At 40.9% G+C, this 27,173-nt stretch overlaps 1 protein-coding gene across 2 annotated transcripts in view; it reads left to right on the forward strand.

Moving 5' to 3' along the window:
* DAAM2 (dishevelled associated activator of morphogenesis 2) overlaps window positions 1-27,173 on the forward strand; it is a gene marked incomplete at its 5' end in the record, with an annotated part of 187,843 nt that overhangs the window by 148,808 nt on the left and 11,862 nt on the right. Inside the window, 9 exons of one of the 2 annotated variants that reach the window (XM_084203000.1) lie at window positions 3,442-3,549; window positions 6,194-6,226; window positions 9,428-9,534; window positions 18,154-18,238; window positions 19,762-19,868; window positions 20,570-20,658; window positions 21,398-21,566; window positions 23,361-23,468; window positions 24,884-24,944. In XM_084203000.1, coding sequence (XP_084059126.1) covers window positions 3,442-3,549; window positions 6,194-6,226; window positions 9,428-9,534; window positions 18,154-18,238; window positions 19,762-19,868; window positions 20,570-20,658; window positions 21,398-21,566; window positions 23,361-23,468; window positions 24,884-24,944 — 867 coding nt within the window. The remainder of the gene's footprint in view (window positions 1-3,441; window positions 3,550-6,193; window positions 6,227-9,427; window positions 9,535-18,153; window positions 18,239-19,761; window positions 19,869-20,569; window positions 20,659-21,397; window positions 21,567-23,360; window positions 23,469-24,883; window positions 24,945-27,173) is intronic. The other variant, XM_084203001.1, reaches the window with a different exon arrangement.

Genomic DNA, 27,173 nt, shown 5'->3' on the forward strand with positions numbered 1-27,173 from the left:
CTACGAATATTAACCTACTAATAAGCAGGATTGCCTGCTCCAGTATCCACAGAGCACTCATCATTTCCATGGTTTCTCTGAACCTGCAGGTCAAACAAAGGTACTGTAGGTTTTCACTCATGCTGTGAAGTTACTGAGGCATGATGGACTTTGATGCCTTCCAGAATATCATTATTTATCTATCAGGGTAAATAAAATTATCCTTTAAGTGTAGCAGAGGACAGCTTGGTATGATTTGCAGTGCCATGAAACTCTATTTTCTGATGTCGTTAGGCCTGTCAGCAAACTGGGATTCACTATAAAGCTGGAATGATGCAACTGCTGCAGCGAGTGAATTGTTAAATGCAACATACCAAAAACTCAGCTTAGTGGAGCAAATGCCTTGTCAGTAGTTTTTCTCCTAGTAAGATGTTTCCTGACCTGGTATGTGTCACCATTCCATTAGAGGGTGCTGGGAAGTACAGTTCACAGAGCTTGCTTCTCTAAGTGGGCTAAACTTTTCCAAAGCACAGGAACCACAGATCTAGGAAGACTTGTAGAATGAATAAATGAATGAATAAACAAATAAATGAAGATGGAGAGAAAAACATTACAGATAAAATGACTGCTTTTTTTTTTTTTTTTTTTGTTCCTTTTTTTTTCTTTCTAGGGGCAGAGAAATACAAACAAGAAAAGAAGGAATAAAGAATTTATTTTTAAATTGTTATTTAGGGATCATAAATATTTTTATGGTGCTGAGGGAATAATTTATCATAGCCACCACATTATGCAAGTCTCTTTTAAAATGCTCTGTTTTCTCTGGCTGATGACAAGAAGCTATCAGCCAGTTAATCCATAACTGTGTATGAAGAGTTCAGTCCAGGAAGTTATCTGGCAGCAGCATGAAAATTTTCAAGGACAGAGCCTGTAGTAGAAATAGAAGGGAGAGGTCCATTGCAAGTGTTAAGTTGTTTATATCTCTGCCTGCCTTGATTTTCTTTGACTGCATTAGCTCTAAAATTGGATTGCTTTGCTCAAAGGTCTGTTTGTGCACACCATTGCAATGGGTGCTGCTTTGGAATTTGTCTTTCTGCTACCAGTAGCATACAAACCGTCCTGTACAGAAGCAGATTCAACCAGGCTCTTAAAATGAATCTGAATTGAAGTTGGAATTATTTTCACTGGGTTATTTTCCTGGGAAAGCAGGGGCAGAACTACTCTCTGCAGTCCTTTTCTGAATCCCAGAACTTCCTGTTTTGGCACCTTTGCAGTTCATTCAGACTGGACTGTTCTGTAGGACGTTTTCACTGTTCTTGCCATTAGTGAGGAAACCTCACTCCCGTGAGATTCTTGCAGCTGGACAGGTGATGGGCAAGACTCATGAGTAGCTGTCTTGAGTCACATCCAGCCTCTGCCAAACACTGCATACAGCTTTTTGGCATCCTCAGGGCTCTATTTCAGTGATGACTCTGAGGACCCCTGTCAAGAAATATTCTACCATTTCAGTGTTTGATTGGACAGTCTGAAACAGTGGGGCTCTCAGAGAATTGCTCTGCCATTTAAATACATCCCTCAGGATTTATAATTCGTGGTTTACAAAGCCAGCCTGGAAATTGAACGAGAATGATCACTACCTGGATGCTTCTGGCTAAGATTGGCAGTGGAGTTCAGGGCTAGGATAGAAAGAAAATTAATTTTGTCTCCTATTGCTTTGGCTGAGATGATTGCTTTGGCTGTAACACGGCAAACAAGCCTCTCAGACTTGTTTGCCGTGTTACAGTCACATGTTCTTCCCACTATGGAAAGAGGAGTCCCGATTGCAAGGGATGATGCAATGATACTGGTGAACCTGCTCAGGGATGGGTGCTGCTCCCATGTAGGATATGCCCTCACTGTGAATAGCACTGCAGACACCCCTCCTTACCCTCAGGCACTCACAGGCTGCCTCTGGAGAAAGGGTGTTGGTTTTTCCTCCACAGTGTCTGCCCTGCCAGGAATTTCCTCCAGAACACTTCACACTTTTATTTCCCCCTCATTTTATTCTCCTCAGTTTTTTTTCCTTGCCTCTTGAGCCTTGTGGCTTAGCACATTTCCCTCATTCCTTTTGATGGCTCTGAATGGGAAGTAGAGCCTGTTCCTAATTAGTTCTGATAATGAAGTGCTAACACACTTTGCTGTGTAGGTACAAGTCAGATACTTCAGAGCTGGATCCTGTGTGAGGGTTTAATTGCTATTGCTTGTGGTCACTGACTTTCTCTGCATCAGTGTTCTGCTGGCTCTTTATCTCCTGGGATTTGCTTAGGTCTTTTTTTACAAGTCTTTTTGTCCATTTATTTTTTATTTTAATCAGCATTTTCATTATTTTTGCAGTTAATAAAGTACAATAGATATACATGTAGTAAACCAAATGAACTAAGAATAGTGGTGTCAGTGGCATGAAGAGCACCCAAAGCTTGTCCCACACAACATGCACCTTAATGGAAGGTGCATGGAAGGAGAAGGTAGTTTGATCTTTGTGTCCTCTGCCAGAAAGGATACCTGTCCTGAGAATGTCAGCAGGACACCCAAGACCTTCACTTAGTTTAGGATGATTGCCAATTAGATAATTCGTGTACGACAGGAGCCTGCTTGTTCTGGGTTTGGTGGGCAGCAAGTAGGAGTAGAAGTCTGTGTGTGTCTCCCTCCATGCTAATTATCTGCCAAACAGCTAGGATTCCTGGCATTCAGAATAATGTATCATCATGAGGGTTGTGAACATTTCCAGTTACTGGGAATGCTGCTGTTTCAGGGATTTGGGTATAGTTTGTGTCTACTGGCTTGACAAAGACCTCATGTAGACAAGGGAGTTCATGTAATAGGAAACAATTAGACTTCAAAGACTCAAAAGCTTAAAAGTAAAAGAAAATAATAATTTAAACTACTTTCACAGGCAGACATAATGAAAGCCACACACCCTTTAGGCTTTACAAAAGAACCTGGAAAAATTTGCAAAAGGGAAGATGTGTCTGGAGTTTGTCATGCATCAGTGCTTTCCCTAAGCTTTTTCCTCCTAATGGTAACACTCCTTTCTGCATGGCCACAATCATTGTGTTAGACAGATGGCCACTCTTGAAAGGAAGTATGCTGTGGGATCATGGATAATGCTTGAGATGTGGTCTGCTAGTCTTGGAATGGGCCTTTTCATTAGAGGCTTGGTGTGATGAAAACTACAAAATAGTATTTTAAAAACAAACAAGAAAACCCAAACAAACAAAAAACAAAAGAAAAAAAAACAAACCAAAAAACCCAAACACTCTTTTTTCTCCTTTGACTCTTGAAACAAATTGTGTCTTCTAAAATGACAGCAGTAGTAGATAGCAGTGGGACCAGTGAGTAGAAGAGAAAATGATCTATCCAAATGGGATTGGATGGTCTTAACTAAATACTTTTGCTGTCTAGTTAAAATATGTCCTTTCCTTTTAGGAGAGGATCCATGGCACAATCTGGAATGAGATTGATGATTTAAAGGCCTTCAAGGTGCTGGATCTTGAAGATTTTGAAAAGATGTTCTCCGCGTATCAGAGGCACCAGGTAGGAGTGAACTCTTCCATAACTTTTCTGTCCTGAATTTCTGGAGAAGTGAATACAAAACAGTGGTCTGAGCCCTTGGCCACCTGCAGTCAGGCTTCATCACCTGATGCTCTGCCACTGTTCAAATAATCTGAAGACCAAAAGAAGTTGGGATGGACACGTGGGTCAGGGTCTAAACTTCTGATATGGACATACTTCATGGGCAGCTCTCAGAGACAGCACCTACCTAGAGGTAATGCTCTAGTTAATGTCATTGGCCACTGTCTTCCAAAAGCTGCAGAGCTTTACGTTTCTATTTGCATGTCAAACTTCCTGTTTCTCCCATTCATCCAGAGACAAAAGGCTGTAGTTCCCTGAGTAGTGAGCGAGGTGACTGTATTAGCTGTCTTTCATTTTGTCTATTTTTTCTTAAACAGCTGACTGCCTGAACCGGCTAGGTGACAGAAATGGTCTCAATTATAGATTGTAGAACAAACAGCATACTTTGAAAGTGGCCATTTATTAGAATATCTTTTTTCCGTCCTCTTTTTCTTGGAAGGAAAGTCACTTTCAATCTATCTTCACTGAATGAGAAGCAGAATTTAGCAGCAGATGGATTGTACTTTCACTCCTTGAACTCCCCCAGCTTTCCTTTGCTTTTGGACTATTTTCAATGTTTTGAATGCTGCAGAACTGGATCATTACTCTGAAGCTTTAGGAAAAGACACAGACCCAACTGCCATAAACAACCCTTATGATTATTCCTTACAGTGATGATAACTACTTCATTAACTGACTCAGTACCTTAAAATTGACAATCCAACACCTTGTCTTTGGATTTTCTATCTTCCTTCTCTCTTTTACTTTTCTGTCTAATCAAATAAACATAATGAATAACTCTTCTTATTTATGAGCTCACAGCCACATAGATAAGCTGTGAAGATGTGATGTTAACTGTTGCATGATGAGATTTCATTTCTCATTCTGCTTCTGCAAATAGCTGATGCTCTTTCAGTGGGTCCCTTTCTCTTTCTGTAAATCACATTCCTTGAAATTAGATCTTAGTTCACAGAAGGGAAGAAAGGCACACAAAACTTCACTGGTGTTAAGAGATTGGATTTAAACCCTGTCCCAAGAGCTTCCTTGCAGCTTCCTCACTAGAAATGACCTTGCATTGCCTTGGTTCCTTTTGTCCCCAAAAACCAAAGCCAAAGCTGTCCTGGTCTCAGTTAGAATCATAATATTTATGACTATGTTACCAATCACTGGAAGGCAGCCTGAGCTATTCAGCCACAAACTAACCTGACCCTTACCCCTGCCTCCGTGGGTATCTGAGCAGTACTCTTCCATCCTCATTAAACACACTTTATGACAGTGGCTGCAGACACTAGAGTAACACTTAAGTAAGCTTCTTGTACTTTTGTGCAGTCAGACATCTTGCTGCCCTTACAGCTTTTGTTGAGGTTTTTACATTATTTTGTTGGGGTTTTTTTTCTCCTTAAATATTTTGTTGTTGTTACTTTACATGATACTTCTTCCTATCCACACTTGCTTCAATTTGAACTGGATTCCAATCAAGAAGTCCTCATCAATTTTCTTTTTTTTTTAAAGACCAGGCAACCAAAATTGCTTTTGAATTATAAATTTATGAGAATTTTTTCTGTTCACATTTAGTCTTTTTTCCTCTTTTACTTTCGGAAATGTTCCACTCTGACCAAGTATGCGTTTACTCTGGGTTTGTGACTTTTAAACTTCATCCAAATGTCTGTAAGGAAAAATGTCAATACAAAGGCCTGCTCTTTTGCATCTGAAATGTTGAATGAGTAGAGATAAAGACATTTCTTTCTTTGCTGTTATTAACATGACCTTCATGTTTTTTCCGGTTTCATTTACATCAAACAGTTTTTCTGTTTTCTAATTTTGTTAATGACAGAGTGTCTCTTCTCCTCTCTCAAGCCCCGTGAGTCCTTTCTGGTGGCTGTGAGGGAAAGCAAAATTGTCCACTGTGCAGGATGCTGGACCAAGTATTCTTGCACTTGTCTTTTGACCTTGCTCTAATCTTACTGTGTAATATTGACCTTTTGATTCAGTATAGCTGGTGTTTTCCCGGAGTAATGAGTAAGTCATGAAATAGTTGGAGTCTGTCTTCCAGAAGTGCCGTACCGCCTCTTCGGAGGTTACTGAGTGCTTTCAAAATACTTGGCTACAAGTTGTTAAAGGGTATAACAGGCCATTGAAACAAGTTGTTGCTTGTTATACTTGTTAATATACACAAACTGCCTGTGCATCAGGAGAGGAGAACTGACCCTCAAGTTATAACCTTGGCAGTTCTTTCAGTAAGGCTCTGGACTGGATTTGTGAAGGTATTTAAGCATTATCCTAGTTAATATTTAAAGACCTAAAAGATTTATGCTTTGGAGACCAAATCTATTATTTTCATAAAAGACTAGGGCTCTTAGTTCTGTGACATCTACTGATTTAAAATATGCAAAGAAATGCTGAAATACCTTTGAACCATCTGGGCCAGTATTACTTGCTAAGCATTATATGCTCTTAGAAAACGGTGTGTGTCTAAATTCAGCTGCTTTGTTAAACTTGGTATCTTTCTCTGTGCTAATTTTTGGCATGTTTCCTTCTTTGTTATTTGCGACTGCTGCGTGCATAGGACCTGCTAACTAACCCCTCCTCCTGTAAGCAGGTGAGTATCATTGTCTGCTTCCTGATCCTCTTGCCATGTGTGTGAAGGTGAAGTCCTGGACCATGCCATTATGGGGTCACAGCTCATGCTACTCTTTCATATGCCCTTGCACTCTGCTTTCTTAATGGGCAAGGTGGTACAAATAATTCTTCTAGTCATATTATCTCTGTGATAGGAGGTAGTTCTTGTTCTTTCACTTGCTTATATCTCACTCCTGGTGTCTGTATTCCCTTTTCTTATGATCCTGAGGAAAAAAGACCAAGGACAAAGAAGAATATCAGTGTGAACTCTTCTTTAACCAAAGTAATACTCTCTTGAGAAGAGAACAACAAGGTCTCTCAAAGAGCCTTTTCTCCCACTGTTCTTATTTCTGTTCTGTCTGCTTTGGACAGTACTGAAGTCTTCAGATGCACTTACTAGCCACAGACTTTCTGCTAAAGGAAATATTTCTTTGCATAGAACTGGGCACTTTGGCAGAAGGATTTGTGCCCCCTGAGGGGCAAAAGAGTTCCAAATGGACATCTGAAACCCTCAGAAAATTCAGCAAAAGATTAAAATGGTGTTTAGATAGAGATATTGGGTTGTGCACATGTCTTTAAACTGGCTACCTCACAAGCAAAATTCTTGGCAATAATTTTGGTAAGAGTGATGCTAGTAGGAATATATGATCATATTATCTCTGATGGTTTCAGAAGAAATTAGTTCTCACCATGAGTGCTCAGGGAACTGTATTTGGGAAGTCTAGTCACAACTTTTGCTACATTGGGGAGGCTAACATGGCAGCATATCAAAACAAGTCAATATGGTAGATGTAGTTCTCTGAAGTATTAATAATTGCCAGAAGCTAGGGTGCTGCCATAGTACAAGTCCTCAGCTAACCAAAATAAAATTGTATTTGAAGCAAGGCACCAATGTGATGAACACATTCCACATGTATAGTCATTTCAACACTGAAATTTTATCTGAGTTTTGAATTTGCAACTAAAATATCAAATCTGAAATACTCTTTGAAGCACATAACACAGTGTTATCCCAGATGAGAAGTCAGTAAAGGATGATGGCATAAAACGTAGTCATCTTGGCTGTCAGGTTGACACCAGCTCCAACTGTTCTGGCATTCAGGGCTTGGGGTCTCTCACAAAAGCTAGTTGCCACTGCCCCCTTGCTCCTCTTTTTCTGTGTCTGAGAAAATATGGGTAGTCCATATGCAATCTGTTTTCCTTGAATTAAGCATGGAATCTGGCTTTGGTAAAACCTGAGGCTTCATCTGCTTTTGCTTACACATGACTCCAAGTAGCTATAAATACTTCTTTCCTCAATATGAGTTGAAGAGGATATATTTTTAGCTGAGTCTAGCCCTTATGACCAAGGAATGGGCAACGTCTGAATAGTTCAAGTTATTCATCTGCGTTGAACCCTGTGGGTTGGGGAATTGGAAATGGGATGGACACTATTTTATATCAATTCCTGCTGGATGGCTTTAAAGAAAGGTGGCTAAACCCCTACCTCACATACACAGCCAGAGGCTGAAACTTTTTTTCCCTTGGGATGGATGCTTGTCACTATCCAGGTGTCCTTGTCTGCAAATATTAGCTAGTGAGGAACAGTGAAGCTTTTAAACCAAGAGCACAGACCAGCAAGTAGCTTTCTTCCTTTCAACAGCTGCCCATCTCCATATTCCTCCGCCATCCTCCCCACCAACTGAGAAAACCTAAGAAAACTTTGAAATCTCTACATGCCAGATCATACTGGGGGCACTCCTCTTGCTGGTATTGTTAGATATTCTCTCAGAAATAATAAACTTACACAATGCCTATTTTGCCTTTTTTGGAAACATTATTTGATGTATTGAGTAACATTGCAATTGTATTTCTGCCAAGCTAGAAGCTTTGGGCACATCTAGAAGAATTTACTAAGTGCAGGTCTTCAGCTGGTACACTGTACCTGTTAAAAATGACACTTTCTATTGGTGGTGGCTCACTGCAACACTTCTGGATGTGGCTGCATGAGTCCTTTGTATATCCAGGAGCAACCCAGATTTGTGGTAGCTGACTGTAACAATAACTGAAATGACAACTAGCAGTATGAACCTATGATTCACACTGAACTCTCAAATGCTTGGGTGTCAAAATCTCTTTAGAGATTAGTCATGCTGATGTAAGTAAGCCTTGAGTTGCAGAACCTTGAGTATGGAGAGTGAATTCTGGGAAGCCCCCATTCTGCGTGTTTGCCATGATCTGACATGTTTCCCTGAGTATCTGCTATTGGCCACTCCCAGGGTCAGGATGCTGGCATAGATGGACCTTTTGATCTGACTCAGCATGCTTGCTGTTACATGCTAAAAAAGAGGTCATGTTGCTTATTTGATGGGTGCATTCAAAACTATATTATACTGGTAAATCTCAAAATCTCAAGGCCTGACAATATGGATATGTCATGAAAAGCCATTTTTTATAAATAGTTCCTGCAGCAGTTAGCTGCAAAAATAAAAACTTGATGAGAAGACTGAGTTTGCAAATGTTTTATCTCTGTGTGCTATGACAAATGTTCTGGACTGGATTTTCAGGTGTTTTTCAGGTGATGAATATGGCAATGAGGTTATACAGACAACTTTGCAAAAGGGTGATTTCTGTATGATTAAATGTATTCATTAGTTTTTAAAAGAGAAAATAGTTTAAATATAGATTTTTACCATTTAGTAAGATAAATGCCGTCATGCCTTACTGTTTACATCTCTCATTTAATATAGATTGGCCAGGTGTAGTGGCAGCCATAAGACATAACAGAGGGGGTGTTGTTGCTTATGCTGCAGCCTTTCAAGAATGCTGTGTAACCCCTGGAGGAGGTATCTGCTGTGGCACCAGTGAGCTTCATCGTAATGTGCCTGATTCTCCTATCAAACCCATTTTTCACATGAACATAATGTAATTGTTGGTAGAGTGAGTCCAATAGGTCAGAATCAGGTCCAGTATTTGGGATCAAAGATGAGCTTATAGATGATGTTAATGAATTATTTCTGTTTGTCCAGTAACACAGGATCTACCCCCCTGCTTTCTGCCTTGGTCTCCTTTTCTTATCATGTGGGTGGATTTTTCTAGATTGGGATAGAAATACAGTGTTCATTACACTGAGCTAAGTCTATCAGTCTTGAGTGAGAAACATAATACTGATTGTTTTCCCTCCCTTTTGAAATACGTGCAGAAAGAGATGGGCTCAACAGAAGACCTCTACCTCTCCACACGAAAGGTGAAAGAGCTCTCTGTGATTGATGGCCGGAGGGCCCAGAATTGTGTCATTCTCCTTTCCAAGTAAGTGTGCTAAGCCTTAGCTCACAGGATGTGCCATGATCAATGCAGAGGCAAGAGGGGATGAAATTAAACAAATGGATGCGTTTCTTTTCCCAACTAGACCTGCTGTTTAATACCTGCAGAGCCTCAGATAAACCTCTCTTACGGTGTCATGAAAGGACATTTCTCATACATGTTATCTCACGTAATAAAAATATACATGCACACATTTTGTGTGTCAAACAGGTGGGCATCAGCTTCTATCAGCAGACTCATCATCAGAAAGTGATCAGTACTCATTGGTAGATGAAAGCAGCTCTTTGGCAGTGCTTCACTCTAAGTAATGTGTCCCCTGTGTTCTCTTTCTGTCTCCGTTCTGTGTGTTTCTTTCTAAATATTGCTCTGACCATCTCCCTGGAACACAGCAGAGCTGAGTGTGATATTCATTTTGGACTTGTGGTGAGAACAGTGGCAAACACAGGCATTCATATTCAAGACCTGAGATGAGCTCAGCTGGTTAGAGCATAGTGCTAATAGCATCAAGATTGCAGTTTAAGTCCCTGTAAGGGCCATTTACTAAACGGTTGGACTCAATGATCCTTGTGGGTCCCTTCCAAATCAGAATATTCTGTGAAGAATTGTCTTCTATTTGTAAATTATGTTTTTTAAGCCAAGAGTTGCCTCTCTGTATTCCTGCAATGACTAATGCATTCAAATGCAGTGACATCAGGGCCCTCTATTTTTTCATGCCTTTCTACCAACATGAGTGCTGGGTTTGAGGTCTGTCACTATCAGATTTATGCAGACACTGATCAAACTGAGAAAGTTGCCTTTCCTACCAGAGGAGAGACAGCAAGGCTGGAGGCAAAACCTGACAAAATGGTGGCAGTACTGAGCGGCAAAAGTGTTTCATTGCGCAGCAGAAAATATGGGTTCATTTGGATGTGAGGCTCGTCTGCTCTAGCCAGCTGATAGTTAAAGCAAGGTTGCAGCCAGACCACCAGGCATGGAGTGAGTTCTTTCCCTTGCTTAGTGAAACCTGTGGAGACTCTCATTATGCTACTTCTGTGGCATTAGCCTGCATGTCAGCAGGACCCCCACCATCCAAACCCTCCCTGAGGAAAGGCTTACATTTCTCTCTGCAGCAGTTGCCAACACATGTCTTTGCTGGTGTTGGCAGCTGGCTGAGGCTGGGGCAGAGTGGTGGGGAGGCATAAGGGCACCAGGATTTTCATGCTGTTTGATGGGCCTACTGAATTGTGTCTGGGGTTCAGATTAACTCTGTAAGCAGGTGGAACATTTCCTGGAAGTGGTAACATCTTGCGTTCAGTTGGCTGGGCTGAGGAGGATCCAGGAAGGTGGTCCATGACTTGGTATTGCACTAGATGTGTATTTGTAAAAATCTTCTGCCTCCAAAACAAAAGCAATCTGGACAGCAGCAATGCATGTTTTTCAGCATTCACCTCCTCTGGTGTGCAAGTCTGGGCAATCTTACCTGAGAAGAATCCTCTCCATACAGAAAGAGAGAGGAGACAGTTTCTGTGTTTTGTCTTTCTTTTTGCTGCCTCCAGCAGCAAGGTCATTGAAGCATGAACCTTGCGCTTCAAGATACATGTCATGTGTTCACTCCAGGTCTGCCATGAAGTTAGTGCAACTTGAACTGCTAGTCTGGACTCAAACCAGAGGTGAAAAGCTGTGTTTTGTGACTGTCAGCTTCTTCACTAGGAAATATCCTGCTGTTATTGTTAGCAGGTCTAACATAGAGGATAGAGATTTGGAGACTGTGGTGTCCCTATGGAGCCTGCAAGTTTGCACTGTGCTCTGTTAACTTTGCTGCTGTGGTATTGGAAACACCACCTGCCAGGGCTGTCCCACTGGCATATATAATTTAATGTTTGTAACAGATAGTGTTACTACCAGAATATCAGAAATATTGTCCAGGTTGGCCCAGGATTGGTATTCCTCCCCAAACTTCCCTTTTAAATGCAACCAGAAAAGAAAAAAATCTTTGGGAACTAAAATAGCACCTTTACATTCTTGCCTCTTTTTTTGCAGTTTGCTGTTATATGGTTCTAATATTAAAGACAGGAATTGGGAGGAATGGCTGCAGACAATAGTTGAAAGGGCTTTATAACCCCTTTGCAGGATTTTTCATTATGCCACATCATCCTCCTTGAGGTTAGACCCTGAAGAAGAGACATTCCCAGCCAAATCATCCCTGCACTGCACTGCATTGCTGCCATGCACTTGCTGCTCCTGCAGCGCAGCTCATACACGTGCATGGGGGTGTGCACACACATGCAGTGAGAGGGGATTTAAAACTGGGGACAAACAAAAGGAGTGTCTGCAACCCAGAGCTGCAGCCCCAGATTTCAGGTTGCCACAGTATCTGCCAACAGCTGTTTCCAATTGACTCTTACTGTGCATATATCCCTGTAGTTTATTCCCCCTTTGTTTACACTAAACTGTCGTGTCCTTTAAAGTAAAATAGCTGCATGGGTTGGGTTTTCTTTCCCTCCCCTACTCAAATGTTTTTGTTTTACTAACACTGTGTTAGAAGGGGTCAGGCAGAGCTCATATTTCATATGATCCAACAAGCCAAAACCTATCAAGAGTGAGAAATAGATGTCTCTTGCTTTCTTTTGCAGAGGCACTACCACATGGTAGGCTGAAAAAAGATGAAAATTGAATTGCTAGTTGATTTTTGGTGACATATAACGAATTCATAAACCTTCCTCCCCGATCTCATCTTTACATCAATAAAAAGTTCTCTCTCTCAACTACATGATACTAGCATCTTTCAGTTTTCCTGCAGAGAAAGGATTAAATTGTCCCAGTTTAATAGAGTCTGATGGATCTAAAACAAAGCTCTGTTCCGTAGGCCATCTTCAAAGGCTTAAAAAAATCATAAGATAAGTTTCTCTCACAGTACTTCCAGTAGCCCATAGTTCAACCAAGGTATGGAACCATCTGTTTGTAGTGAGTTCAGGCTCCCACTAGCTTCAAATTTAGCTTTCTTAATGGCGTTTCAAACAGATAGTTACTTTTGTCACACTGGGAATCTGCTATCTCTCATGAATTTCCTGATGTCTTCAGTTTCCTCCACGCTGGAGTTTTGTTGTCAGACTTGTGTGGTCTGGAAGAGTCATCCCAGATCCCTATGTTTCCTTGATGTCACCTGGCAGCTGGAAATTTCTCTGACCTCTCTCAGCACTATGGCTTCTCCCTGCCTCCATTACTTAAGTAATTGATAATATTTTCGCTGTTCTGTTTTTGTAGTGCCATTTCTTTAAATGTTCTTGCAGAACACGCCCAAGATATGTACTGTTCACTGTCTTGCTCTGTGAAATGCTCTGGAGAGATTCAGTTCTTTGAGACATTTTGTTTGGAAGAAGGCTGAACGTATACTTACGGAACTTCTTTGTGCAAATTATTTTTGCATGACTTCCAGTGAAATAATTATGTCAGTGTTCTTCTGAATTATGTGTTGAGTTTATTTCTGTGGCTCAGTGAGTCGGCAGTAACCTTCTCAAGAGGCTGGAAACAGTAGACAAGCTAGCAAAATGTCATAAGAGCAGAAGTAGCAGAAGGCAGAATCTTACTACGCAAGAATAGTTTTAAATGTGAATGTGACATTAGACAGGTACTAGCCGGCAGGTTTATCAAACATTTGTGGCTTTGTCGATTCAAACATCAGTAAGGGAGAAGAAAAAAGGCTTGGGCAGAATTTCCAATGAGAATACAGAAGAGATAAACTATTTTTCTCACATCAGTGTACTCTCCACAGTACCTTGACTGTACCTGAAAGCTTTTAAACTCTTTCAGTTTCAGGGCATGAGCTATTCAGACAATGTCAGTGTCCATGTACTGGCTTTGCATTGCCCCAGTCCCCGTGCCTCTCTGCCATGTGACAGTTCAGTGTTCAGCCTACTTTTAAGGTAAATTTGAAGCAGTATGATATTCTGGGGTACAGATCATATCTTGATACAGTAAGAGCTGATTGGACTCAACATTCCTGTTCCTCAGCATGTTGTATTGAAAAACACTGCTTGCTGGGTTCCTGGAGAGATTTTTTGATTTTAAACAAAGGTCGACAATAAATGGCTTTACCTGCTATGCTGAGTATGATACTCTGTGGGAAACTGAACACGTTAGTCAGTGCCATCCTGTCTGAGATCACAACTAGGAACCTGAAGGTGGGGTTAAGATAAAAGATTAACTACTGCTTCATCAATATCTCATGGTAATTTGGGGATTTCCATATTTGGTTCTGCTTTACTCCTCTTGGCTCAGAAAGATAGTCATCCCTAGATCCTTCTTGGAAGGTAATTGAGAGTATTTGAGTGCAAAGTTGCTTGGTTACTCGTGAGCTTTTGCTGAAGGAGAACAAGAAAAGAAAAGCCAGTTTCTTTCTGTATTTGCCAGAATACTTTCACAGTGATGTTCTGAAAAGGCACTGGTGGATTTTTTTTCCCCAACATGTTGATATAAAGGCGTAATATGTACCTGGTAAAATGCCCCAGCTGTTGTCCCACAAAAGATAAAGCACTGTTGTCTTCACTGATGAGATGAGTGGGCAACTAGGATAAGAGGATGTGGAAAGAGAGGCTGTATTTTTCTGTCTTCTGGCTGAATATGTAGTTAGACCAGCCTACCTCCTGAATGCTGCTTCTGAGAGGAGGCCTTTATGAGGTAGTGACAATCAGTATTCCTAAAACGGAGATATTGAAAAGTCTGCACTTATGGGAGCTGTACAGAACCTTGGGAGAGCTCAGGAGTTAGAGAAGGGTTGTGTCTTAGTCACAAAGTTTGGGAATGAATCAACTAGTAGCCTGTGTGAAATGAATTTGTGGAGATGGAGTATTCTGCAGTCACTAAAGCTAAAATTTGGGTGAGCTGTACAATCTGGCCTTAGGACATAGCTAAGTATCAGTCAGTGCCTGTCACTGTCACAGCTACTACTATTGGCATCTGTTGGGAGCCCCATCATTCAGCAGGAGGTATAAAATGTCCTTGGTACGTGATCATCAGTCCTCTTCTCCAAGGTGAAAGGAACAGTGAGTTGGTGATCCCTGTGGCATGGGAACTTAGCATACCTGAAAAAAACCTCCATTTCTCTGTTAGTGGGAAAGTATGCTTCCTTCTCAAAAGCTAGGAAAGATCCAAGGAGCAAGCCCATGATGTAACTCACTTTTTCCTTGGAGGGGGAGATGTTTAATGAGTGACAAGCATTTTGCTTTGATTCATGGGAGGGAGAAAGAGAAGAGGGAGGTTGCTGTGAGTTAAATCAATGGGTATATTTAAGGAGAAAAAATGAGTGAGCCCTGGGTGTCTGTAAGGGAAGTTGATGTAAAACTGCAACATGTCTCCCAGGCATGTTCTGAGTCAGGCTGCCGGCGTTCTCCAAGAGGACGAAACAATAAACCACTTGATGTCTGCAAGTGAAGCTGGTGTTAAATCAGTCGAGGTGTCCTGGGGAGATTAGTGATGAATTACTCTGCAGAGTCAATAGAGATTATTTATGATGCCGGAGGGGATAGAGGGAGGCAGGCTAAGTACCATATCAGAAGTTATTTGGTACTTGTTGAGCTTTAACATTGCTTGAAGATGACTCAAGCAGTTGGACTTCCATATACTGCCACCAGATGTATGGGTGAGGGAAGAAGGAGGGAGTGTTTTCAGTAAAGATCCTTTTCCTTCCTCATCTGGCCAGTGTCAGACTCCTGTTGAACAAAAACAGGCAGTATCTGTGCCATGAGTGAATGTGCTGCAGCTGAGCAAAGAGGCACTGTATTTTGTTCTGGTCACATTTACTTCCTGTGTTGTGATTCCAGGATACGTGATTTTGAGAAGTGTAAGGCAGAGGGAATACAGCTTGAATTGTATGCTGTTCCAAATTTAGTTACCTCCAGCAGCTGAGGAAGAGTGCCTGGATCTGCAAAGCTTGTAAGAAAGTCATTGCAGTTTTCCAATAGATATCAAAGTGTAACTTCTTTAGTGTAAATTTTTGGGCCATAATTCCACTTTAATTTTGCTCTTTCATACGAGTTTTAGGCTCTGAGGGCTGCCTCTTTTCAGCTTTAAATGGAAAGATTTTACGCATCTGCTTTAGGTTCTTCTTTAATCAGTTCACCTGCTTCTGTTTAAAAGCAGCACATCTGTTTCACATTACTGCTGGCCATCTTTAAGATCTGCTACATGGCTGGGCATGGGTTTTGAAAATACAAGAAGAATCACTTGATTAACAATTCTTTGGCCGGTTATTCAGACGGTTTGTAAATGGGAAGATCTGTGTTTTGTGTCATTGTTGCTTTTGAAAGGCATCTTGTCCCAGAAGAAGAACAAGCCCCCTTTGGAAGAGTAAGATTGTTCTGCTGTAAACCCTTCCATAGTATAATTAGATTGGTAATAATCTAGAATGCACACCTGCAGGCACCATGACCCTGTTGCAGTCCTGTAAATGACCAAGTTAAACTGCTTCTCAGCAGGGGACTGGCAAGCTTTCTGCTTTTCTCTGCTGTGGGCTAAACCATTCAAACCAGATGTTTTTCTACTGATGGCTGGCAGGGCACAAAATCATCCAAGAAATCAAAGTGTTTGTCCTTGGGGCTCTCAATTATTTTTGAACAGAAGATGTTTTCAAGTGTATTTAATGCTGGTGAATGGCAGCAAACAGAGGAGCTTGGAATCCTTGGGCTTCTGGACAGAACAGCAAGATCAGTGATAGTATATGCAGCACCATTGTGTTGCTGTACCTCAAACCTGTTTATTTGGTCCTGTTTGCTGCATCCCCAAACACGTACAGTGGTACTTCCACTGTGTAATGGGTGATCAGAGTGTAATTGCTTGAGTTATTTGCATGGAACACACATGAAAACACACCCTCATTCTTTGTAAACTCTGTGAAAGTAGCAACACAACCCCTCCACCCCGATGTTAATGGGTTGCTTTATTTCATTCCTTCTCACAGACTGTGTGCCTGTGTTACAAGTTTAATCTGCAGGCTGCAGATTCTGAAAAATGCAAAGGTGCTCTCTAAAGGAAAAATAATCAACAAAATGTAGCATTTAAAAAACTTCAGGCACTGAATTGTTTGGGCATGTGTGTATGTGTCTCCTAGGGCCCAGGCCCAGAGCCACTAGTTTTAGCCCTTCTCTGGTCACAGTGTTTGATCAGTTCAGTCACATAGCCATGGACTTTACAATTCACTGTTTAAGCCAAAAGTTTCCCTTCCACTTTCTGATTGACACTGCTGAGTTTTGTGTAGAACCTCATGTACTTAAGTTTGGCTTTTTCATCCAGTGTCAAACTAATTACCTGAAATAAAATGTTTCCAACCTTTCCATTGTAAAACTATGAATCCTTGTATCTCATCTGAGCATGACCCAATTATGAAGCTTTTCTGGAAATTCAGTTCTTTATCTTGCTTAGCTGGTATCAGTTTTCCCTCCTTGTGGAAAGATTACATGATCACCAACTTTGAACACAATAAGAGGAATTAGTTCAGTGATGTAATACTTACAAGATCTCAAATGTCTGTTGATGCATATTTTACTTTCCAGCTGTTTGGTTATATTGGGCAATATTAAAATATTTTAAGTGTCTTACATTTATTAATATTTCCTGTCTGGAAAAAAAAAAAAACCAACACCTTTTTCTTTTGCTTTTACCATATTTTTCCAAAATGTGGTTCTGTCCAAATGGCAATATGAAATTTCAACATGGAACTTCTTAGCACTGAAGACTAAAACATTTTACTTCATGCATCAGCCTGTCTCTTATTTATATTTGCATTTTCTCTTTCTACTGTTAATTAATTATATTGATAGTAGAATGTCCATGGAGACTGTAGACTTCACTCTTCAAATATTTTTTTTTTCTCTCTACTGTTTCAGCCACAAAACTGAGATTTTCTTGTGGATAGTTTTTCCTTTATATGGTTCACTTCAGTATTTCCTACTGTCCTGAAATGACTGAGTATCATGGGTTAGGGTTGGTGCATTTCTTTGTTGGCATCTGCTCTGAGAGCAACCAAGTTCACTTCAGGTATCCATCAAGCAACATCTTGGTAATGACAAATTTTGACTCCTGATCTGTCCTGGATTTTGAGTGGAGACCTTAAGACCTATTTTCTTTTTTGATTCTGTGTTCAGTTGTAGCTGATCACTCCTACTCATTGTACACAGATTGACAGGAGTAGGTGGTAAGGAGAGTGTGATCTTAGTACCTCAGATAACATTAAAAAGCTCTTGTTTTCAGAGCTTGTTTCACCATAGGAAACATAGTTTTGCAGATGCTGAAGGGTTTTACTATAGCAAAAGAACTTAATAAGGGAGCTGTCCAGTATGGGGGAGCTTGGAAGTACTTTTGATCTATGAGGACTTGATTGTTATTAATCGCTGTCTGATTTTTCGATGTGTGTTTGATTGTGAAGAGGATAAAAATATATTATCCATAAAACCTCTGTATTTAGAACTGATTTATTCCTCTTACTGAATATTATAGAATAGCAACTTCACAGTAGAGCTTGCTGTGTTTATTTCATGCCTGTTTAGTGCAGTGTTTCAGGCTTCTGACTTTCTGAATTGTCAGAGTCACCTAAGCTTTGCACTAATGGCACAATGCTTATACTTTTGAAAGGTTGAAGCTGTCTAATGAAGAAATCAGACAAGCAATCTTGAAGATGGATGAACAAGAAGACCTAGCAAAAGATATGCTTGAGCAGGTGAGAAAGATTAAAGTCAGATACAACTTATTTTTAGGTCCTTCCTTGCCTTTTCTCAAGTGGATGTGTGTACTGGCACTGCTGTTTTTCTGCAGATGAGGACTTGGCTCTGTCATGTCAGTGGAGCTGCACAGGAGAGCATGAGAAAAGTATTTTTCCCCATGTTGGCGGGTATACCTCTGTCATGTAACTGTTTCTCTTCTTGGTGCAAAATTTGCGTGATTACAGGTGGCATGAGGTTTCTTTTTATGTCTTCTCTTTTCCATAATTTTTCCCATCTCTACTTTTTCCTGCTGATTATTTATTGTTGCTGTTGTTTTCCTTTTCTCTTTTCCGTTTCTTTATCTCCCTTCTTTACCGGCCTTTTCTATCGGGAAGTGTCAGGAACCAAGCCACGTAGGTCAACGATTAGAGCCAGGACTAGAACGGATCTCACAGGAACTTTAGAAGGGGAGCCAGATACTTCCATCCCCAGCACCTGGTTGACTGTATAACTTGTGAGGAAAAAACTCCCCACAATTACACCACCATTGCCCAATTTCCATTTATAGAAGGTGACAGGTGATGCTTTGACCAAAGAGACGTGATAAAGTTCCTTCGGAGCATCGAAAACATTATAATTATGAACTGTCTAATAAATGTGATTCCTTTTTTCTGGGCAGTCAGTGTTTAATCATGCACAAAAAAGCTTTTCCATTTTGTAAGTTTATAGCCTACTTGTCATGTTATCTGAATGACCACAGCTGCTCCAGAAGTCCCTGCAAGCTCCTGATGCTCCACACCTCTGAATATCACATATTTGCAGAGTGCAATAAAGTATTAGCAAGTGGTAAAAGGCAGAGTGCTTCATATGCCTTGTGAGGGGTTTCTGTGGGTGTATACAGCCTCAGCTGTATGCAGGGCAGTATTTGTAACCATACTAAAGCACAGCTACCAGCAGATCTGTCAAAAATCTGTCCAAGTATGAGCTTTTAAGGTCAGCATATGAATAGCAACCAGTGTCAGCCTCATTTGCAGTTGTTTGGTTATTGTTTATTGTTTCAGCAGTGTAGGGCATACCCAAGAGAGATAGATGAGGCTTTGTGTGTACTCTATGATAGGCACGATGGGTACTTCACTCTGTTTGGGATACATCCTGCTCTTGTTTTCACCAATCTAAACTCCAAGTAGTGCTGTGGGAATCAAGTTCTCTCTGTACATCCCCTAGGGTAAGTTGCAGTAGCACTTGGCCTTTAGGATTTTGAAATGGGAAATTCCCCATAGAATTAAAAATTAATCTTAATGGGGTCAGTGAAGGATAAAGACAGAACAGCAAGTAAAGGTTTAGAAGAGGTCAGTTTTGTAGACACAGCTGCTCTTTTTTGAAGTTATGGTCACACGACTGAGTCAATGTAATGCTTCCCAGTGGTAGCAGAGAAACCTGAGGGCTCTCACTCCACCAGGGTTTGTTTGTGCTCCTCTGTCCCCCTCTCATTTTCTTTGGATCTCACATCTCAGTGTTTGGTTTGTGTCTCTCACTTTAGCTACTGAAGTTTGTTCCTGAAAAGAGCGATACTGACCTGTTGGAGGAGCACAAACACGAAATCGAGCGCATGGCCCGGGCGGATCGTTTCCTCTTTGAAATGAGCAGGTCTGTTTGCCACATTACAGGAGAGTGCACACAGGACTTCTTGGAAGCAGCTGTAATTGTTATTGAAAATGGATCATCTGGCACTGTGAGGGAATGTGCAAGGTTGTGGGCGAGCATTATACCCTGTGTTTGCCAGAAGCCTGTGAACGTTACAAATATTTCTGTTCATGACACAGACTTTATTGACAAGAAGCACTCTCTGTGCGTGAGGGCCTGTGCCCTGACAACAGGCAGAAATCTGCCTCCTCTGCCTAAATTTGTTCACAAAAAGGAATGCAGATACAAGTGTCAGATGTAGTGTAGCGAGGGGTCAGGATTTCATATAGATCCCTTTTTCTGTTAAGCTATCTCATCTCCTCATCCTCTGACCCTCTTTCTTGTTCCAACTTTGCTACACCTCTGATGAGGATTAACATGTTGTTCTGCTAACTGAGGTGTCGCTGGCATCTCCCATGACTATATTTTGAGTATAGTGGGAATTCTTCCAGCTCCTTTTCATTTGAGAGCAAAATGTGACTTGAGGTCCACCATTTTCATAACAAGGTTGATTATGTAGTACTGTCTGTTTGAACTATGTCCATAATCCCATGCCTTGGCTTCATGGTACTGAACATCCAACCATTAGATTATGTGGGGAGCATACTGGCCCTGGGCTTTAAGAGTTCCTGTTCAGTGTTGGCTTTCCTCTGCCCTTCATGCAGGATTGACCACTATCAGCAGCGGCTGCAAGCATTATTCTTTAAGAAGAAGTTTCCAGAGAGGCTGGCAGAAGCAAAACCAAAAGTGGAAGGTATGGTTAATAAAGCTTTTTCTGTGAGTTGGGCAGAGGGGTAGGGAAGGTCAGGAGAGGCTTGTCTTCATGTATGCTGTGTTTGTAGAGCCAGCCAGCCCAAGGTGTGTCGTATCCTAAGAAATAAGTTCTGTCTGGCACTCTTCTTCCTCACCCATTGACTTAATAAAGTCTGTTCCATGATTGTTACGCTGTAAATATGACCTGACAAATATGACAGTGTGCTCTCAGGCTGTGCTGAGCTGCCAGAAATTTTCATAGCCTTTCTGTGCAGGTCAGCCTTCCCTTCTCACCCTCAAGTCCTTGCACCTTCCCTCTGTAGATGGCACTTAGAACAGATACTTCAGGACGCTAATGCTCTGGGAGTGTGTAACCTAGAAGCAGGGGAGGTGTGTGGTTTCTCTACCTCCATGGTTATTGCAGAGCAGAAGTGAGTGTATTCTACTCTACTTTTTCAGAAGAGCTCAAGCCTTCCCTCTCTTCTCGCTGGCAATGCTTTTAGAGTGAGAGTAACAGGAGAACAGCCTTGGTCCTATGTTCAGAGGAGCCTCCTACAAGTTCTATGTAGTGCATTTTCCTTCCAGTTGCCCTCATTCTGGGGCGGTATGGGTGCAGGAAGGACAGCACACAGAGCTGCAGCAGTTGTGAAAATGCTATTCAGGGTATTTCAAATTATGGGCCCCAGCATGTTAAAAACAGCCACTGTGCAATAACCTGTTCTTTTTTCTCTCTCTTCAAGCCATTCTTCTGGCATCCAAAGAACTCATCCGAAGCAAGCGTTTGAGGCAACTCTTGGAGGTAGTTCTTGCCTTTGGGAATTACATGAACAAGGGCCAAAGGGGAAGTGCTTATGGCTTCAAAGTCTCCAGCCTGAACAAAATTGCGGACACCAAATCCAGCATAGACAGGTGGGGTGAAAGGCCATAAATAACGTTGGTAACTGTGCTGCTGCATTTCTTAGCATAGTAGTGAAAATGGGATTTTGTTTGATTTTTGCTCTGTAGACAGTTGAAAAATCATGTCTTATTCAGCATTTAAGTAGTGCTTTTCATTCTTAAAGATTCTGCAGCAATTAAGACCAGCTAATAAGACAGCAACCAGATTCTGCTGTTTCTCTGGATAATGCACATCTGATGTTGGAGTGAGTTTCTGCAACTTTATGCATAGATGACAAAATGTATTTCAGAAAAACTGGAGTAAGTTTGGGGAGAAGGAGGATTTCTATGGAATTTTCTCTTTCTACCAAAGTTTTATGGCCATGGTTTTGCAAAAAAAGAAAATGTGAAAAAAAAATCTGAGCACAATTTTATGTCTCCTGTGAAACATGGTGTATATTTCTGATGCAGGACTGTCACAAACATTTTCTCTATGTACACCACTAATGAAACCACAAGGCATAACTCAGAGAGACTGATCCTGGTTGTATCTAGGGCAGATAAGGAAAACAGCTGGTTTGGGAATGTGGAGTTTACTGTTCATTGACATGGACTGCAGGTCTTTATAGTCACTCTGTTTTGCCCCATATCCCCATACTGGTTCTAGAAGTTAATCCAGCTGAGACTAGGCAGAGAATATGACTTCTGGACTCCAGCACTGCTAAGGTTTTCCTTAGAGAAAGGAAATTCCTTGGAGTACGAACCTTGCAGGTTCTTACTAACTTGCACCTTCCTTGAATTTTAAGACCTGCTGAGACCATAGTTGTCGTTAAATTACTTTAGGCTGTGATAGAATGAATGATGGCAGTAAAATATCATAAGAAATTCATCCCTACCTAATAGAGTTTGAACTAACAGAGTACCGTTCTGACTACCAACATGTCCTTTTCTGTGTTCCAAGGCTAACAGTTGTATAGCAAATGTTGAACTCTTTTTTGCCTTAATGTAGCTTGGCTTAATTTTTCCATATATTAGATGTCCTGTACAGATTCTGTTCCCTCACAAGTTCCCAGCTCCCAGATTCCAATCTGAGTGAAGCAGCAGCCATCTGCTATCTTCCCTGTTGGTTAACCACATAACACCCACCTAAAGTAGCTGTTATTGCTGTCTGTTCTCTTTACATGCAAGAATTCCTTGTTTACTTCACAAATTTCCTTAAACCCTCTCCTGCATCCTTCATACAACTCAATTCTATCTTCTGCTTGGGCTGCCACGGATTTTGTGTTAGTGAGCCTGACCACTACACATAAGCTCAGCTGTTTCATTACTGCAGTATTTTTTTTGCAGCTTTTCCAATATTCAAGAACTTTTTTCTCTTCTTAATCAACTCTGGAGTTTTTTTTTCCCACATTGCCTCTGAGGGCAGCTTGCTTCTCCCTTAAAAGTTAATGTTCCTTTAGTACTATTAGTTGTTTGTTCTCTGAAGTATCTGGTGACAGATATTATACTGTGTTATGCAATTTTCTTTTCTATTTCACACATGGATGGAAGCATGCTGGTGTTCCCAGAATAAATTAGGATACATTATATTGCTTGAGGTTTTAGGAAGGATGGTTCATAAAGGACTAATCCTAATTTCAATCCTTTGCACTTTTCTTTTAGTAGCACAGCTGCTAACTGCTGACACATTGTTTATTTTGTTCAAACAAGCACATTTCTTTCCCAAATATTTTTCGCTGATTTGTCACAATCCTTTCACCATGCTTTCTTTCTCATGACCGTCTTCCTTCTCATTTCTACCTTTTGTTTTTATTTTGTTTTCTTTAGGAACATTACACTCTTGCACTACCTAATTATGATCTTTGAAAAGAATTATCCAGATATCCTAGATATCCAATCTGAGTTGCAGCATCTTCCAGAAGCAGCAAAAGTCAAGTAAGTCCAGTGCTATTGCTTTTCAGAGCTGGAGTTCCCAGCGATTTTTGTTAACTTAGTTATCATAATTTTTTTCACTTCTGTCTTCTTAAGCCCATGTCCAGCCTTACAGTTGTAATGCCTTTGTTGTACAAAACTGAATTGATAGCTTTACTTAGATATTCCTGTATTTACTTTATTTCTGAATCAGACATTCTAACTAAGCTGGCTGTTCTGTTGCTTGTAATTCACTCACCATATTCTATAGTTGTTCATCTAAGTGTGCTATTTTTTCTGGGTAATTGCAGGTTTGTTTCTAAGATAGGGTCAATTAGGCACAGAGGCTACAGTAAATCTTTTTCAGGAAGATTGTTCAAACTTTTGCACATATCAGTCTTGCACAGAAATATGGAAAGCATCATACTTTCTGCAAAAAAGTCAATAGTCCATTTCTGGAAGTATTTGTGAAAAATTAATACAGAACCCAGCCCCCAAAATATTAACTTTTTTTTTTCACTTTCCAAAGCACTTATCAAAAAATATTATGCATATTATTCACCCAAGCATGATTCTTTGCGTAAGGAACTAGTCCAACTAATGCAAGACAAGTGGAAAATTAATGTATTTTCACACTTCAAAGGCATTTATTAAAGCTTTAGTGGTGTTTCTGAGATGTAAGCTACTACTCCGCAAATATTTGGTGGGGATGCCTGCTGATCCACAAATAGGTACTCACTAGTTATCTGGAAATTAAAGACTTATTTTGCTTACAAATCCTAGAAAAAAAAAAGATTCACATTTATATATGATGAGCAGACAATCAGTGTAACATCTGTGTCTAGGGAAGCACCTATGAGCATTAACAGTACATTTCTATGCTCAGTTACAGTGTAAGCTGGCCCAGACTACCATATGGTAGAAGTGCAGATGGAAAAAACAATGTTTGAACTGTGAGGGAGCAAAAAAAAATATCACATGTAAATGTACTGCTAATGGGATTTAGTAGTTATGTGGTGTAAGAATCATATGTAGAGATGATCTGAGACTGCAGCGATGTGTGTGCTAAAGCTGTGCTCCTTGCTTGTGTGTCAGCTGATCACTGCAAGCTGGCCGTGGGGTGTACTCTCCAGGTTGAAGGGTCAGGAACAGCTTGCAGGGCAGATGTTCTGAGGGCAGCCTCCCCTTTCCTTCCCAGGAAAATCTCAGTTTTCAGTGTGACCATAGGCAAGCAGGGTCTGCCTCATCTTACATACAAAAAGTAGCACAGAGCATCAACAGATCCCCTTCCCCTCGTTTCGAGTCATCTGGCATGGCTGATGCCAGAGGCCGGGTCCCAGACGTGATGGGCCAGTGGTCTGTGCTGCTGCACAGTTCCTGTACCCCTGTGTAACACTGCTCTTTTTGTTTTATCTGCTCTGCCTCTGTCTCCTGTGCAGCCTGGTAGAGCTGGAGAAGGAAGTCAACAACATAAAGACTGGATTGAAAGCTGTTGAAACTGTAAGTATCTGAAGGTTTCCAAAGTGCCACACTTACAATATCTCTCTCAGAATCAGAGGCAGTATATATTTTATGATAAGATAAAGTGGGCTTTCTTTTTTCATTCCTTTCCATTCCATTCCAGAATGCATTAACCAAGAAAAAATAAATAAAAGCTTCTCATGTGGAGCTCCTGCTGATGATCTTAGCAGAGTTAAGGCTAATGAAAAGCTTGTTTGATCTCAACCTGGAAAGTAAAAGGACAGTTTGAAAAATGGCATGGACTGAAAGAAGAAATAAAATTCATGCTCTTTCTTACTGAGGGATGGATGTCTGCTGAGCAAGTGTTTCACATGGCTCTTGGAGTAGTAGTAAGCAGGTAGTGCTCTGTTATATGCAACCCTATCTTCTATCCTAAGCACTCCTTGGGAAGGCAAAGGGAAGGATAGAAACTAGCTGAAAATGAAGCAGCAAAGCAACAGTGGTGGAATTTTTCCTGCTACTAATGAAAGCTAGTTGTTGGGAATTGCATTGGGTGATTTGTGTGCAAGGATTACCTGTTTACAAGGGAATAACAGAGGACCCTCCAGTCCTTCTCATTCACCATGAGACAAGACAGTGATGAGTTCATTTTTCTTTCATTTGCTTTTTCCTCTGGGGTGGAGGAAGGTATCTTTGTCCTGTCAGTGGTGCCCAGGCTGTCTGGCTGTTGCCAGCAGTTCATTGTTCACAATTAACACAGTGATCCTCCTGTTAAAAAAAAAATAGCAAAACCAAAAAACCCCAAAAAAACTCCCCCCAAAAAACTTTCCCAACCTTTTTTCTGGATTGTTGGGGTAAGGGAGAATGCAGCAATGAGAAGAAATACTACATGGAGTACAGTGTTTGGGAATTAAAAGAACCTGTAAAGGGAAGGCTGACATGGAGTTCATGACATGAAGAGAGGCCCAGTTTTTGGCAGGGACAGACAATTCCCCCCTTTGAAATGAGAGTAGCTAATTCTGTTTTTGCTTTTTTTCATCAGATTATTTGTCCTTTTGCCTTGACAGCTGATTTTTCTTCTCTTTTCCATACATGGGTTCCATGGGCAACCTCTCTTTCCCATACAATCACCATCTTCCTGCCTCAGTCTTCTTCCTGCCATGGTATTTTTCTTCTGAGGCTGCCAGCACCTCCCAGTCTGCTTGCTCAGTTCGTGGTTTTCTGGCGTGTAAAAAGCAGCACTATAGCAACAATTGAAGATCACTGTCAGGTGGAAGGGGGAGGAGGGAAAGGTGTGATTCTTGATTCTCTTCCAGTGTGTTCTCACCACAGCCTTGGCTCCAGTGACTGGTGTTTCTTCAAGGCCCCTTAAGAATAGAAAGCTAAAAATAGTTTCACAGTCAGATGTTCTTAAAGGTACTATGAACCATTTGGCTTCCTGGATTTGCAGCTCACTTCTATGTAAAAATAAGATGCATTCATTTCCAAGACATTCATACAGCTGTTGCCTTTGTGTAGGATGCTTCCAGAAGGACAGATAAGTAATGGAAGGGAACTTTGTCAGCAGAGCCCTTCTCTCACACAGCAAGATCATAACCACCGCTTGAGAAATTGATACCATGGCTGAATCATTTCATGCCTCTAGAGAACCAGCAGCCCAACCCACCAGGGCCAGTTCCAGCCTCTGTTGTGCTACTATGATTAGCAGAGATCATTTCGAGAAGATTCAGAGGGATTTATTATTGTGTGGTGTCGCTCTCTAGCTGATTACATAGTCATACTGGTTGCTTGTGTGAGTTTAAAGCTTTCTTGCATTTTGAGATAATTATTCTGCAGGGAAGAACTGAATTTGAAATTGAAGAGCAGACCACCTAATCTTGATTTTACTTTGAAAAACCCTGCTCTCAAGTAACAGTCCCAAATGCCATTGCTTTCAACTGAGAGTAAGATGACAGAATTGTTACACTCACCTGCCAGAGACAGGGAGAAGGAGAGAGTGGAGCAACTTCCAGCTAAAGTAAACTTCAAAATTAGAATGGAAGAGAGTGGCTGAAAAAAAAATCTTAGAAGCATGTGAAATGGAAATACATTTCTTGTATTTGTAAGGTTCATTTAAAAGTGATTGTAACATAGACAAAATTCACTGCAAAGTGAGTACTGAGGAGTGCTCCCAGGACTGTCCCTTGTGATCTGTTAGGAAACCAGAGGAAGAAGATTTCATGCAAAGCAGGGGAAGTAGCATTTCTTTATTGTGGGCTTTCTCTGGCC

This window comes from Fringilla coelebs (assembly GCF_963513975.1).
Source record: "Fringilla coelebs genome assembly, chromosome: 3".
Lineage (NCBI taxonomy): Eukaryota > Metazoa > Chordata > Aves > Passeriformes > Fringillidae > Fringilla > Fringilla coelebs.